Here is a 13,421-nt window from a genome sequence, read left to right on the forward strand (position 1 = left end):
CGCTCGGAGCGGCCCGTCTCCCTCCCCCGGCTATGGGCAGGGGGAACGAGGGAGGAAGCTAGAAGCATTCCCGCCCCGAGTCACCCCAGAATAGAGGAGGGGGCGGATGGAGGCCCCCAAGTTTCTATGACAGCGTGAGCTTCAAGGTGCAGGTTGGGAGCAGCCAAGCCGGCTGCAGGTGAGCCGGCGCAGCCCGCCCCGAGGATGACGCTGGGGCGGGCAGGGAGGGAGCGCGCCGGGGGCCCGCGGACAGCGAGGGGGAGGGGCGTCTTTAGCTCCGCGTAGGGGATGCTCCGGAGCCGAGAGATGCCCTCGCGGGGGGTGGCGGCGGGGGTGGGGCCCCCTGGGCGGAGGACGAGGAGGCGGGGCGTGCGCGAGTCGCACCGCGCAGCTGCGGGGCGGGCCGCAGCGTAGCCCCGCCCCCTGGGCGGAGCCACGGCGCCCTCTCTTCCCCCTGCCCTCCTTCCGGACTTGCGCGTTGCGCTCGCTCCCGCGGTCCGCGCCGGCGCTCCGTCCCGGCGCCCCGGACTCGGCGGAGCCCGCCCCGGCCGCCCGCGGCTCCCTTAGGCGCAGCCTGGCGCCTCCCCGCGCCCCCTCCGCGGACACCGCAGCCCCATGAGGACGCCGCGCCCCCGGCCCGGGCTGCTGCTGGCGGCCGGCCTGGCGCTGCTGCTGCCGGTGCAGGTGAGCACCCCCGGGGCGGGAGGGCAGGGCCGCACCTGCGGGCGGGGCGGCCCCCGGGACCCCCCGCGCCCCGCACTGCGCCGGGGGTGACGGGGGAGCTGCCGGGGGCATCGCGCCGGCGCCCGCCCGCATCCCCTCCCCTCCCCTCCGCCCGGCACGGAGAAGGGAGCCGGGGTGGTGCCCGAGGTGCCCCGAGGCTTGCCCACCCTGGCGCGAGGGCAGTCTCCGCTCATTGTCTCCCACGGTTTGGAGTAAAGTCGTCCAAAAGGGGAAGCGAGGTGGAGGCGGAGAGCCAAGGCGATGCCAAAGGCAGAAAGTGACCCTTGGCAGACTTTGGCATTGGGCGACTCCTAGATTGTTTCTTTTTTTACTTGATTCTCCGTCGCACTCAGCGTGGAAGGAATAAGGAAGCTGGGTGCGACACTGGTTGACAAATTTATAACACACGTCTCCCACTTAATTTTTTTTTGGGGGGGGGTGTCATAGACTCCTTTTGCGATCGGGTGAAGCCTGTGGATCTTTTGTCAGAATGTTTTTGAATAACTAAAGGGCTAAATTTAATTTAGAATGTGAAAATAAAGATCGTGATTTTTTTTTGACCCAAGTTCACAACTCCTTGAAATCTGCCCATATACGCCTACCCTCCTCCTTCCCAAAAGGTTAATAACCCTTGATCTAGTCTTACTCACCTATTTTACAGATCTGAAAATTAAAGTCCCAAAAGAAGTGACTTGTCAAGACATGGGGGGTTGGGTATGGTAAATGAATGGGAGAGTTGATCCAGAACCTTATTCTTTTGATTCCCAGGCCGCTCATTGCTCTTTCTAGTATAACCTTCAATGAACTTGAGACATTGCACTCAGATTTGTCAGATTTTAGCATTACACCAGGGGCTTGCTGTAAAAGCTTCCTTATACTTCTAAGGTAAGGGAAAATGGGGTGGGGGTGGAAGTGGCCCTTGAGACACAACTTCCTAACAGTGGGTGCTAAGCACCTCTCTGAACCTAGTAAAATGGGGGATTATCCTAAATCCAGTGAGTATGGATTCTCTGTTCTTGTTTCTTTGTAATAACTACCAGAAGACTATCCCAACCTCATCCACAGCTCTTGGATCTTTAATTTTACTGGTATTGAAACCTCACAGGTGAGGAAACCCCTTTTAGCAATGAAGGTTTGTACCTCCTTTGCAGTAATTTGAAAGTTACCTAGAGCAAGTTATAGGATCATCCAGCCATTATGTTCAGTGTGACAATTGAAGTCAAGCAAACATACTTTTTAATAAAAATTATATTTATGAGGTCACAGTTGAAGTCTTAGAAGAAAATTTATTAAGTACCTCCACTGTGTTGCCTTGTTTTTGGGGAGGGTTTCCCCCTCAAGATTGGGGTTGATATCTCAAAAGCTGAAAAACTTGAGAGTCAAGTGAGAGTTTCCTCATAGCAGGTGTAAGTGTAGCTTCTGAGAGTTGTGGTTTGCCCTATCTCGAGAATGCTATATAGTGTTCTATTTCTACTAAAAGGGGGCATCCAGGTGTTGATCAATCCTTATGTATTTGCTACTGTATCTGGTTGGATACTGTAAAGAGTTGTCTTCATTTTGGTCATTTTGGTCATTTAAAAAAAAGTCAGTTTTTTTTTAACACACTTGTTACTCAAGAAAACTGAATAACATTTTTTTTGGTTTTGTTTTTTTTCCCAGTAGAGTCTCCAAGGGGCCAGATATCCTGGTAAAGATGAGGGAGGGAGGACTAGTTGTGCTACTGCTATAATTATTTTTGTAAAAGGTGGTCTCTATTCTGGGTAACCCTGTGCCAGTGCTTTCAACCTTAGCTACCACTAAAATATTCAGAGAGGGAGGTCACTGATCAAAAGTAGTTATTGCAAAATGCCATGAAACTTTCCCAAGGTCTTTTGCCCAGCTAAATGATAGTCCATACAACATTCTTTTTGTTGACTTTGCTTTTGCTGAAGTGACTTTTGGTTCTATGGAATGGCTTGTTAATTAAGGTTCAATAGTTATTGTCAGTAAAATCTTTATAAACAAAGCCTCACTTCTATTTAGGACTGGTATATGTCTGTTTTAGGAATAGCAAGTTAATTCTCATAACAATAAAATCAGTCCTTAACTTTGAAAGATGGGGTAGAGAGGGAAAGAGACAGATCTTGCTCAACTCTTACCTTTTTTAAAGAGTTGATAAGTCAAACAAAATGATAACATTAGGTCTGGAGTCACTTCTTTTAAAAAATTTTTTTAACATTCATAAAAAAAGAAATTGAGTTCTGGATTTTTTTCCTCTTGTCCTTCCACTCATTGTAAAGGCAAGGAAAGTGATATCAGTTATACGTGTGAAATTATTTTCCATATTTCCATATGGAATATTCCATATTCCATGTTACCAAAAAAGCAAGGAAAATTAAGAAAGGAAACAATTATGCTTCAATTTGCATTCATACTCCATCAGTTCTTTCTCTAGAGGTAGAGAACATTTTTTTTTTTTTGTCTGAAGTGCCTCAGAATTGTCTTGGATCATTGTATTGAACAGAATAGCTAAAATCATTCACAACTGATCATCTTATAATATTGCTGTTACTCTGTACATTAATACTCTAGTTCTGTTCATTTCACTTCATAATAGCTCATATAAGTCTTCTCAGGTTTTTCTGAAATCATCCATCCCTCTTGTAACATAATAGTGTTCCATCACAGTCATATACCACAACTTGCTTGGCCCTTCCTCTATTGATGGGCATTCTCTCAATTTCCAATTCTTTGCTGCTATAAGTACTTTTTTACATATAGATGCTTTTCTTTGATCTCTTTGGGATACAGATCTAGTAGTGGTATGACTGGGTCAAAGGGTATACAGTTTTTTTAGTCTATAAGGCATAATTCCAGATTGCTCTCCTGAATGATTGGATCCCTCCTAGACTTCAAGTGCATTTGTGCCTGGAACCTTTTCTTAAAATGGTTTTATAACATTTTGGAAAACATTCTTAATTGAGGAATTCCTGTTCTCCTTAGTGATCATGAGCCCTTTCTCTTTTTTTATTTTTATTTAAGGCAGTGGGGTTAAGGGACTTGCCCAAGGTCAGACAGCTAGGCAATTATTAAATGACTGAGACCAGATTTGAACTCAGGTCTTCCTGACTCCAGAGCTAGTGCTGTATCTACTGTACCACCTAGCTTGTCCTTTCTTTTTAATGAAAAAGATTTTCAAGTAACAAATATCAATTTTCATTTCTTTTCATTGGTGCCTCTCCCCCATAATTGGCAGAGGTGGAGAAGAGAGGAAAAACAAGACCTTTGTAACGTAGAGATTCCCATATTGACCAAGAAATGTGTCCTTCTGCAATGAGTCTAGTACTTCTGACAAAATTTGGATAGTATGTTTTGTCATGGTTGTTCTTGAAGTTGATTAGAAATTCTCAAAGTTGTTATTTTTGCAATGTTGTTATTTTATATATTGCTCTCTTGGTTCTTTTTATTCTATCAATTTATATAAATCTTCCCAGAATTCACGAAAACTACCTCTTTGATAATTTTTTATGGTACAAAAATATTCCATTACATTCCTGTATCTTAATTCAGTCATTCCCCAAATTGATGGGCATTTCATTAATTTTCAGTTCTTAACTACTACAAAAGTAATGACTAACATTTATATAGCTCCTACTATGTGCCAGGTACTTTGTAAATATTATCTCATTGATTCTCACATTGGAGATAAGTCCTATTATCATCCTCATTTACAATGAGAAAACACTGAGGCAAATAGTTTAAGTGATTTGTCTAGGATCACACAGCTAGGAGGTGTCTGAGACAGGGTTTGAACTTAGGTATAAAGGAATTCCAGGCCAAGCACTGTATCACTTTGCTTCCAAAAAAGAAGAGCTGCTAAAAATATTTTTGTACACAAGTGCTTTTCCTCTTTAATCTCTGGGGTTACTGGAAATGGTTTTGAAGGATAAAGAGTATTTATAGCTTAATAACTTTGCACATAGTTCTAAATTGGTTTCATGGATTCTTTCTTTAGGAAAATTGGATTTAGCAAAGTTGAAAGATGAACCCTTCAGTAGGTAAAAGGGAGAAAGGTAGACCAGTTAACCTTTTGACTTGGGAAGGTAGGAGATGAGGAAACCCTGAAATAGGTCAGCATTTTTTTTTCTTAGTTGATACTTTGATAGATTATATCTTATTTACTTTTTGGTGAGGAAGGGAAGAAGTTAAATTTCAACCTGAACATCATATATTAGTAATTCAAAGAAAATGACCTTTTTGTAGTTGCAGATGGATAGAGACAGGCTGAATAGGTCTTTGTGATATGCCACTGTTGTATTACACAGAACAAAGAATCTCTCATTGTAATCCAAACAACATAATCTTTGTTTCTGAGGCCTAGTCCCTTTTAAATTTTAGGAATATTTGTCAGAATTTTTGTTTTATTACTTGTAACAATAGGATGGTTGTCACCTTCAAGAAAATCACTACCTACTGATTCAGGTTTAGAAACAAAACCTTTAGCTGGGCTTTCAGAATATATCCAGCATGTATCATCCAGTCTATTCTTGCAACATTATCTCCCCAGTGCTCTTAGATTCTATCAGTACAACCTGGTTCTTATTACTTGTTCTTCTGTTCCATTCATCTTTTTCCTCCCCCATCATCTTTGGAGTGTTCATCTTTCCTGCCTTTCCCTGAGTGATTCACTTTTGAAATCCTCTCTCTTCTTCAGGATAGACAGAACTCAGATTGATGATTTGATTTCTCCATAGAATCTTATCCACCTGCCAGTCATAGTAATAATTGACATTTCAATGGCAATTTAAATTTTGCAAAGCACTTTATGTACATTCTTTAAATGTTTGTGTGTGTGTGTGTGTGTGTGTGTCTATGTGTATCTGCCTAGCTATCTATCACAAGAATCTTGGAAAATAGTTACTAAGATTATCTTTATTTTCCAGATGAGGAAACTGAAGGAAACAGATTAACTGATTTGCCTAAGGTACCATAAGAGTCTGAGATTAGTTTTGAACTCCCAAGTCCAGAAGTGATGATCTTTGTCTTCTGAGCACCTGTTAATAACCCTTTGGTTGTACCACTCTAGAAAACTTGGGATATGTTGTCTTAAGAAGTTATTTATGTAAATTATATCTCCTATATTAGAGTGTAAGCTCTTTGAGGGTGGGGGCTTGCTTTATATATCTTCCTATCTCACAGTGTCCAGAATAATAATCCTTTGTATATAGAAAACACTTAAATATTTATTGACCAAGATAGAACAGTTTAAAAAGTTCCAATCTCTGCACAGTTTATAAATTTAAGGTTTATTTTAGTGGCTTTTTTTTTGACCAACCCCTATGTGGAATTCCATTATATCCTGGGCAAAAGACAAGGGAGATGGATTAAATCAGTTTTTGAGAGGGAAACTGAGGCATAGGTTAAAATAGCTGACTCCAAGATTACTTGGTTAGAGGTAAACCTGGAGTCATCTTTGGGTTTTGTGACTCTTTTTCTCTAGCCCAATGTGTCTCATCAGAATGGAAATTTGGAAAGATTTTAAAACTTTTAAATGGCAATGTATAACATAATGTGCATCCCAGTGTATGGATAGTATATTTTGGGCAGCTAGATGGTACAGTGGGTAGAGCACTGGCCCTGAAGTCGGGGACCTGAGTTCAAATGTGGCCTCAAACGCTTACTGTGTGACTGTGGGCAAGTCACTTAACTCTAATTGCCTTGAAGCCAGGACCATCTCCAGTTATCCTGATTCATATCTGGCCACTGGACCCAGATAATTCTGGAGGATAAAGTAAGCTTGGTTCTTAGCACATCACCCCCCCCCCCCCCATCTAAATCCATTTCTCTTGCTTGTTATGGCATCATCTCTCTGATGTTATGATTTTCTTAGAAGGACAAGTATCAGGGTGGCTAGGTGGCACAGTGGATGAAGCACCGGCCCTGGAGTCAGGAGTACCTGAGTTCAAATCTGGCCTCAGACACTTAATAATTACCTAGCTGTGTGGCTCTGGGCAAGCCACTTAACCCCACTGCCTTGCAAAAACCTTTAAAAAAAAAAAGAACAAGTATCCTCAGCCTATTCCTAAAAATCTAGGTTGAGATGAAATGATGCCACTGTAGAAACATTCTTTCACTCATATTCAATTCAACTGCCATCTCTAACAGCTAAAAGCAATTTTTGTTATGGTGCTTGAGCTGCTTTTTTACTGCTACATTCTATCTTAAATTGTATATTTATTGCCTTTCTATATTGTTCCTTTTGGATTGCAAGCATTTAAAGGGCAGAATTTTTTTTTTCTTCATTGCATCTGTAGCACTCTGCTTGATGCCTAGCTTATAGTAGATGCTTTCTTTTTAACTGAAATAGATAAAATTGGTGAAAGCTGTGGATTGTTGACTTGGTAGTAGACTAAGGTAATGTAATTCTTTTGCTAATTTGAGACACTTTCTCACTCAAACAAGACTTAAAGTCTTCCATTCTTGGCCTTGTTCTCACTTAGTCTAGCATTTATTCCATTTCTCAGAAACCTCATATGTGTAAGTCCTACTCAGGATTGAGATGTCACAAACCAGATATATGAGTTGAGAGGAGGTGAATGTAAGTGGTATTCTGGAGGCAGAATCACAAGATTTGACAAGTGTTTGGATATGAAAGGAAGGCATTAAGAGAAGATTAGATAGAGGATGTTAATCTGAGTGATTGGATAGTAGTGGGGCTCTCAACAGAAATAAGAATTTTTTTATCTGCTGAGTACTGTCTCCTTATAGATATATTTAATTAAAACATCAACTACAAAAGCTTAATCTAGAAAATATTAAGAAGTAATTTCTCCTTCCTCTGAAATATAATTGCCTTGGGTGTTTGTCTAACTCGTTGAAATGCTAGCTCTGAGATCCAGGTTTTACTCTCCTTAGCTTCCATGGTGTCTAATGTGTGTGTGTATACATATATATATATATATATATATATATATATATATATATATATATATTATATATATATATTACATATATACATATGTATATATAAAATACACTGCCAAAAGCCATAGGGTTAGATCATTTCAGGAAACCACAGGTGTTTCCTAGATTTGAGGGTGAGTGGGACATCAATAGTGTGTGGAACATGCAGAAGAGTGAACATAGAAATAGAAACTCTGGACTTAAAATGTCAGAAAAGGAAAGTTATACTTTGAATTCCTGATAACTTAGAGTAGAAAGAGAATTCAGCCTTACTTAGGCAGTAGGTAATTTATTACTTCATGAGGGAGCCTCATTCTATTTTTAGGCCATTCTTATTTTTAGAATGTTCTGTACATCAAGTCAGAATTTGATTTCCTTTACATAATTTTTATCCATTTTTTTTTGTCCTTTGTGGAACCCTGCAGTGTAAGTCTAGACTCTCTTCTTCATGGATATTTGAAGACAGCTTGTCAGGGCTGTTTTCCAGGCTAAAGGAAGAAACTCAGCTTGCTTAATTCTCCTATTTGTTTTCACTAGCTATCACCTCTAAGATCAAATATAAACCCTTAAAGCTCCTAATAAATATTCATTTCCACTTTTATATTATTCCCTTTCTCACAATCTATAGTGTTAGTAGCACAGTGAATAACATGCCTGGTCTGGAGTCAGGGAGACCTGAATTTAAATCCAGCCTCAGACACACTAGCAGGTGACCCTGTTTGTTTCCTCATCTTTCAAATGAGCTGGAGAAGAAAACGTCAAAGCACTCTAGTATGTCTGCTAGGAAATGGGGTTACAAAGAGATGAATATGACTGAAAAATGACTGAACAACAACATGCTATCTACCATGAAAGCAATAATAATTTCTCATAACTATATTTTTAAAATATTTTATTTTTTCAATTAATGTAAAACAATTTTTTTTAGGTTTTTGCAAGGCAAACGGGGTTAAGTGACTTGCCCAAGGCCACACAGCTAGGTAATTATTAATTGTCTGAGACCGGATTTGAACCCAGGTACTCCTGACTCCAGGGCCGGTGTTTTATCCACTACGCCACCTAGCCGCCCCTAATGTAAAACAATTTTTAGCATTTTTTTTTTAAATTTGACTTCCAAATTTTCCCCTCCCTCTCTTGTTGAGAAGGCAAGCAATTTGATAAATTATACATTTGTAGTTATGCATTTCCATATCAGTCATATTGTGAAAGAAAATTGCTCCCAAAAATAAAGTTTATAAAAAATACTTCAATCTGCAATGACTCCATCAGTTCTTTCTGTAGTGATAGATTGCATTTCTTCTTCTCGCTTCACTTTGCATCAATTCATGTAAGTCTTTAATAGCTTTTCTGAAAACATCCTACTTATTATATTTTATAACACAATAATATTCCATCATAATCATATACCACAACTTTTTCATCCATTTCTCATAATTGTGATAGAAGATTAATTCCCTTTAGGGAATACTAGGCCAATGTCAGATCACCTTGTCTCCCTAGTTAGAAATTAACCTCCCTATTTTAATTTACTAATCTAAGAGAATAGTGCTCAGGATCTGAGGAGAATATCATCCCAAGAAGAGACAAGAGAAGAATTCAGGAAGAGCTATAGATATGATAATATGTGTAGTTAAATTTCTATTGGAGATATTGTGCAGATTCCTATGGTACAAGCCCTAAGGAATTTCATTATTTCTCCCTTTTCTAAAGCGGTATAAAGTTTCTTTTTTGCCCAGTTTCTTGGTGATTATTCTAGGATGGTCTCCATTACTTATAGGTTTTGTTTGGCAGATATCAGAGAATAAAACTTAATGTCTAATTTATATTTTTCTGTTATGTTTATTTTGATCCTATGTTTTCTAGGTTCTTATAATTTTAGGTTTCACACCATCCATTGCCAGCTACTTGTTATTCCTCATGCAGATGCTCCATCTCCCATCCCTATAATCCATGCCTTTGTCCAGTTTGTCTTTAGCCTCCTTGAGTACTGAGTTCAGTGCCATTCTTTGCCCTTCTTTGATTTTTCCCCAGCCCCTATTGCCTTCCTTTTGTATCTATTTTTTATATATCCTAGATATTCATACTTGATTGTGTGTATACACACACACACATATACACCTATACATAGCTATATACAAACACCTTTTTAAATAAATTTTTGTCGATGTCTTTCATTTTCATACATCACCAAAATTTCTTCCCCATATATGGAGTGGTCCCAGAATGCCATCTCATGTAACAAATAAAATTTCATCTTTATTTAGTTTGTTATTTTATTTTATTCCAATTACATGCATAGATAGTTTTCAACATTCATCTTTTTGTAAGCTTTTGAGTTCCACTTTTTTCTACTACCCTTCTTTATCTCCCACTTCCCTATGGTAGTGAGCAATCTGATATAGGTTATACATATGCACTTGTGTTTATTTATCTTCTTTCCAATTAATCATTTTTAACTGTGGTTTTTTTTTTAATTTTAAGTTCCAAATTTCATCCCTTCATCTCTCCTTTCTCCCCCCCCAAGATGATTAGGAATCAGATATAAGTGTGCAATCATCTAAAACATTTCCATATTAGTCATTTTGTGCATCACTGATGTAATTTTTCATACTATAATAAATTCATTTATATTATACCTTCTTGATCGTGAGATGTTTCCCCTACATCCAGCATAATCCTTCAGCTTTACTATCTGTAGAATTAAGAGTAGATTGTGTACATTTCCTTGAAGTTGCTTCAAGCAGATTTTTATGGTTTTTATTTAGTTACTTTCAAAAAAGGTCAGATGTGCTTTAAGAATACTTAGTGTCAGGCGGCTAGGTGGCATAGTGGATAAAGCACCGGCCCTGGAGTCAGGAGTACCTGGGTTCAAAGCCGGTCTCAGACACTTAATAATTACCTAGCTGTGTGGCCTTGGGCAAGCCACTTAACCCCTTTGCCTCACAAAAAAAAGAGAATACTTAGTGTCTTCTCATTTCTGTGACAGGGTTGAAGAATATTTGTGGTTAATCCTCATCGGCAGCCTTGCCACTGAGGCTACTTTTAGTAATTCTGATTTCAGGATGCTGCTACTATAACCTAGAATTGAAACTTCATTGGACTATTTCAAACTACACCCTCTTCCTTCTGATATTTTTTATGACCCTGTGACTGTCACATGAGGAATGTGAGTGACTCTTGAGAAACCTTTAAGAGATTTGTTGCCTTGAATGAATCAGTAATACCCACGAGGCTGCTGACATTAACATAATCTTTACTTCTCTGCTCTTAAGTCTCTAGACCTAACACTCTGCATTCTTCCTATTCTTGGTTTATTTGTTCTAACTAACCCAAATATATCTAAAACATCCTTTAGTTTCTTGTATGATGAGGGATTGAAGGATTGGGTAGCAATATGGGCTGAGCCTGTGGATAAAAGATTAATCCCTTGTCCCCATCTTCCCCTTTCTAACAGTTTGCTCCTGCTAGCAAATCTTCTCTCTTCATGCCTGAAAGTACTTATTCCCCATATCAGTACTTAAGAAAACCCTAAATATAAAAGTCAAAAAATATCACTTCCTTCAAATAGCTTTTCATTTTGTATGTGCTACTACTAGTTGTTGGAAAGCCATATTCTGACTCTGAAAACTTCAATTAGTGTTTGTCTAAGGACTTAAAAACCCCAGAAGATCTACTTTTAAAAGGTATCTATCCCTTAAAAAGTCTCTATCCCTCTAATCCTTAGCTTGAGGGAGGGAGATGTCAGGCCAGTTTCAGGCCTTCTTAAATCTTTTTATATCTTGGATCTCTTCCAAGAATGATATCTGTAAATGCATAAAATTAAATAAAAAGGATTAAAAAGGAAATAAATTATATTGAAATATAGTTATTGGAGTTATTTTTTTTTAAAGTTCACATAATTTAGGTTTAAGAACCTCTGCTTTAGCTCATAGAACATGTAGAGAGACTTTGGGTTCTTATTATTGAAATTTTTTTTTGACATCATATGTATTTGTTTAGGTTACAGAATTTTGGGTTTTTTGTTTAGGTATTTTCACAGTCCTGTATTTGGTATGGAGAGTGTGGTGAGGCCTCTGAAGGTAAGAGATTCAACTGTGAATATTCAGGGCCACCAAAACCATTGCCAAAGGATGGATATGACTTAGTGCAGGTGAGTTTATTATTTAATTGTATTATATTTATATTATGAAATAGGAAACTAGATGATATAGAAGATAGAGTCCAGGACCTGGGGTCTGAAAAACCTGAGTTCAAATTCAAACTCTGATATTTACAAATTTTGTGACCCTGGTCAAATCATTAAATATCTGTCTGCTTCAGTTTCCTCATCTGTAAAATGTGGATAATGATAATAACACCTATCTTCCAGGTCTGTTGTGAGGATAAAGAAAGAATATTTATAAAATACTTTGCAGACTTTGAAATGCTTTATCATGGTAGTTATCATTCTTGTTATGGATATTCAGAGCACTAGACTGTATCATGTGCAGAAACCAAAATTTTCTTTAGATAGGGAATCTGAAGTCAAAAAGATTAAGTGCCCAAGTTCACACATATTTGAACTCAGATCTGCTGACTCCACGGCCCTTTGTTTTATAATGGGTTCCCTCCCTGAAACTCTTTGAACATGTTCCTGCTCATTTCTAAAAATGTATTATAAAACTTACATTTTTTTTTTGGTGGCTCTTTTTACCCTAGGGAGAATCATTTATGAAATAGCCTTTTTTTTAAATCATCATTTGATACCTTTGCTTTAACTGTACTGATCTATGTGCCTTTGTTTGTTTGTCTCTGCTAAAAGGAACTCTGTCCAGGCTTCTTCTTTGACAATGTCAGTCTTTGTTGTGACGTACAGCAACTTCAGACACTGAAAAATAATTTGCAGTTGCCTCTACAGTTTCTATCCAGGTAAGCAGATGAACCGTAGCAAGAGGGAAGACAAACTTCATAATAGGTTTTTATGAACCATTAAACTCATTGGGATCCACTTGAGAATGGTGTCAAATTACAGAGAATATTTAGGAAAATAATTTTTGTCATGACTGATTGAAAAGGAAGATTTACTAGTAATTGTTGCGGCTTTTTGAGATAGTTTCAATTTGGGATTCTCCAATTTACTTTAGATTTTTTTGTTTTGTTTTGTTTTACTTTCTCCACGTTTTTCCCTTTGGTTATTTCATCAGCTCCCATCCAGTTATCACTTCTATCCAGATGACTCCTAAATCTTTCTAGCCTTAATCCCAACCCTGAGCTCTAGTTTTGTATTGTTTATTACCTATTAGACATCCCTACTTCCAGAATCTCCCATTTGATTAAGGGCACTCCCTTAATATTAGAGATCTGTAGAGATCTGTAATAGGGAAAATTGAGCAAAATGAGCACTAGATATTGCCTCAGAGGACCTGGATTCAATTACTGACTCTGGAAATTGCCACATGATTGACCCTGGATCAGTCACTTCCGTGTCCCAGTGATTAGACTACATAAACCTCTCAGGTTCCTTTGATGGTTGAGATGATTCTACAACTAGACTTAGAAGGATGATTAAGAACTTTGACAAAGTACCAGACTTCCCTGGTGGTCTTTCATTTTCAAATGACTAAACACAAATAACTATAATTTAGGGAAGAAATTATTAATTGCTTCTACTGCAATTATACCAATACCAAAGCCACTCTATGAAGGGATCAAGAACCTTCATGTTGTGATAGCTTGCTGGATTTGCTTCATTCGTTCTCTTCATTCTTACTCTTCCC

The 13,421-nt window shown here is 38.6% G+C and overlaps 1 protein-coding gene across 2 annotated transcripts in view; it reads left to right on the plus strand.

Moving 5' to 3' along the window:
- The first annotated feature begins 586 nt into the window (after window positions 1-586).
- The window catches only part of LOC141497422 (NPC intracellular cholesterol transporter 1), a 59,937-nt gene continuing 47,102 nt past the window's right edge, over window positions 587-13,421 (plus strand). For both annotated transcript variants that reach the window (XM_074200070.1, XM_074200071.1), the window contains exons 1-3: window positions 587-684; window positions 11,693-11,815; window positions 12,467-12,573. In XM_074200070.1, the coding sequence (XP_074056171.1) occupies window positions 616-684; window positions 11,693-11,815; window positions 12,467-12,573 (299 nt within the window). In that variant the 5' untranslated portion in view covers window positions 587-615. The remainder of the gene's footprint in view (window positions 685-11,692; window positions 11,816-12,466; window positions 12,574-13,421) is intronic.

The sequence above is a fragment of the Macrotis lagotis genome, chromosome X (genome assembly GCF_037893015.1).
Source record: "Macrotis lagotis isolate mMagLag1 chromosome X, bilby.v1.9.chrom.fasta, whole genome shotgun sequence".
Classification (NCBI taxonomy): domain Eukaryota; kingdom Metazoa; phylum Chordata; class Mammalia; order Peramelemorphia; family Peramelidae; genus Macrotis; species Macrotis lagotis.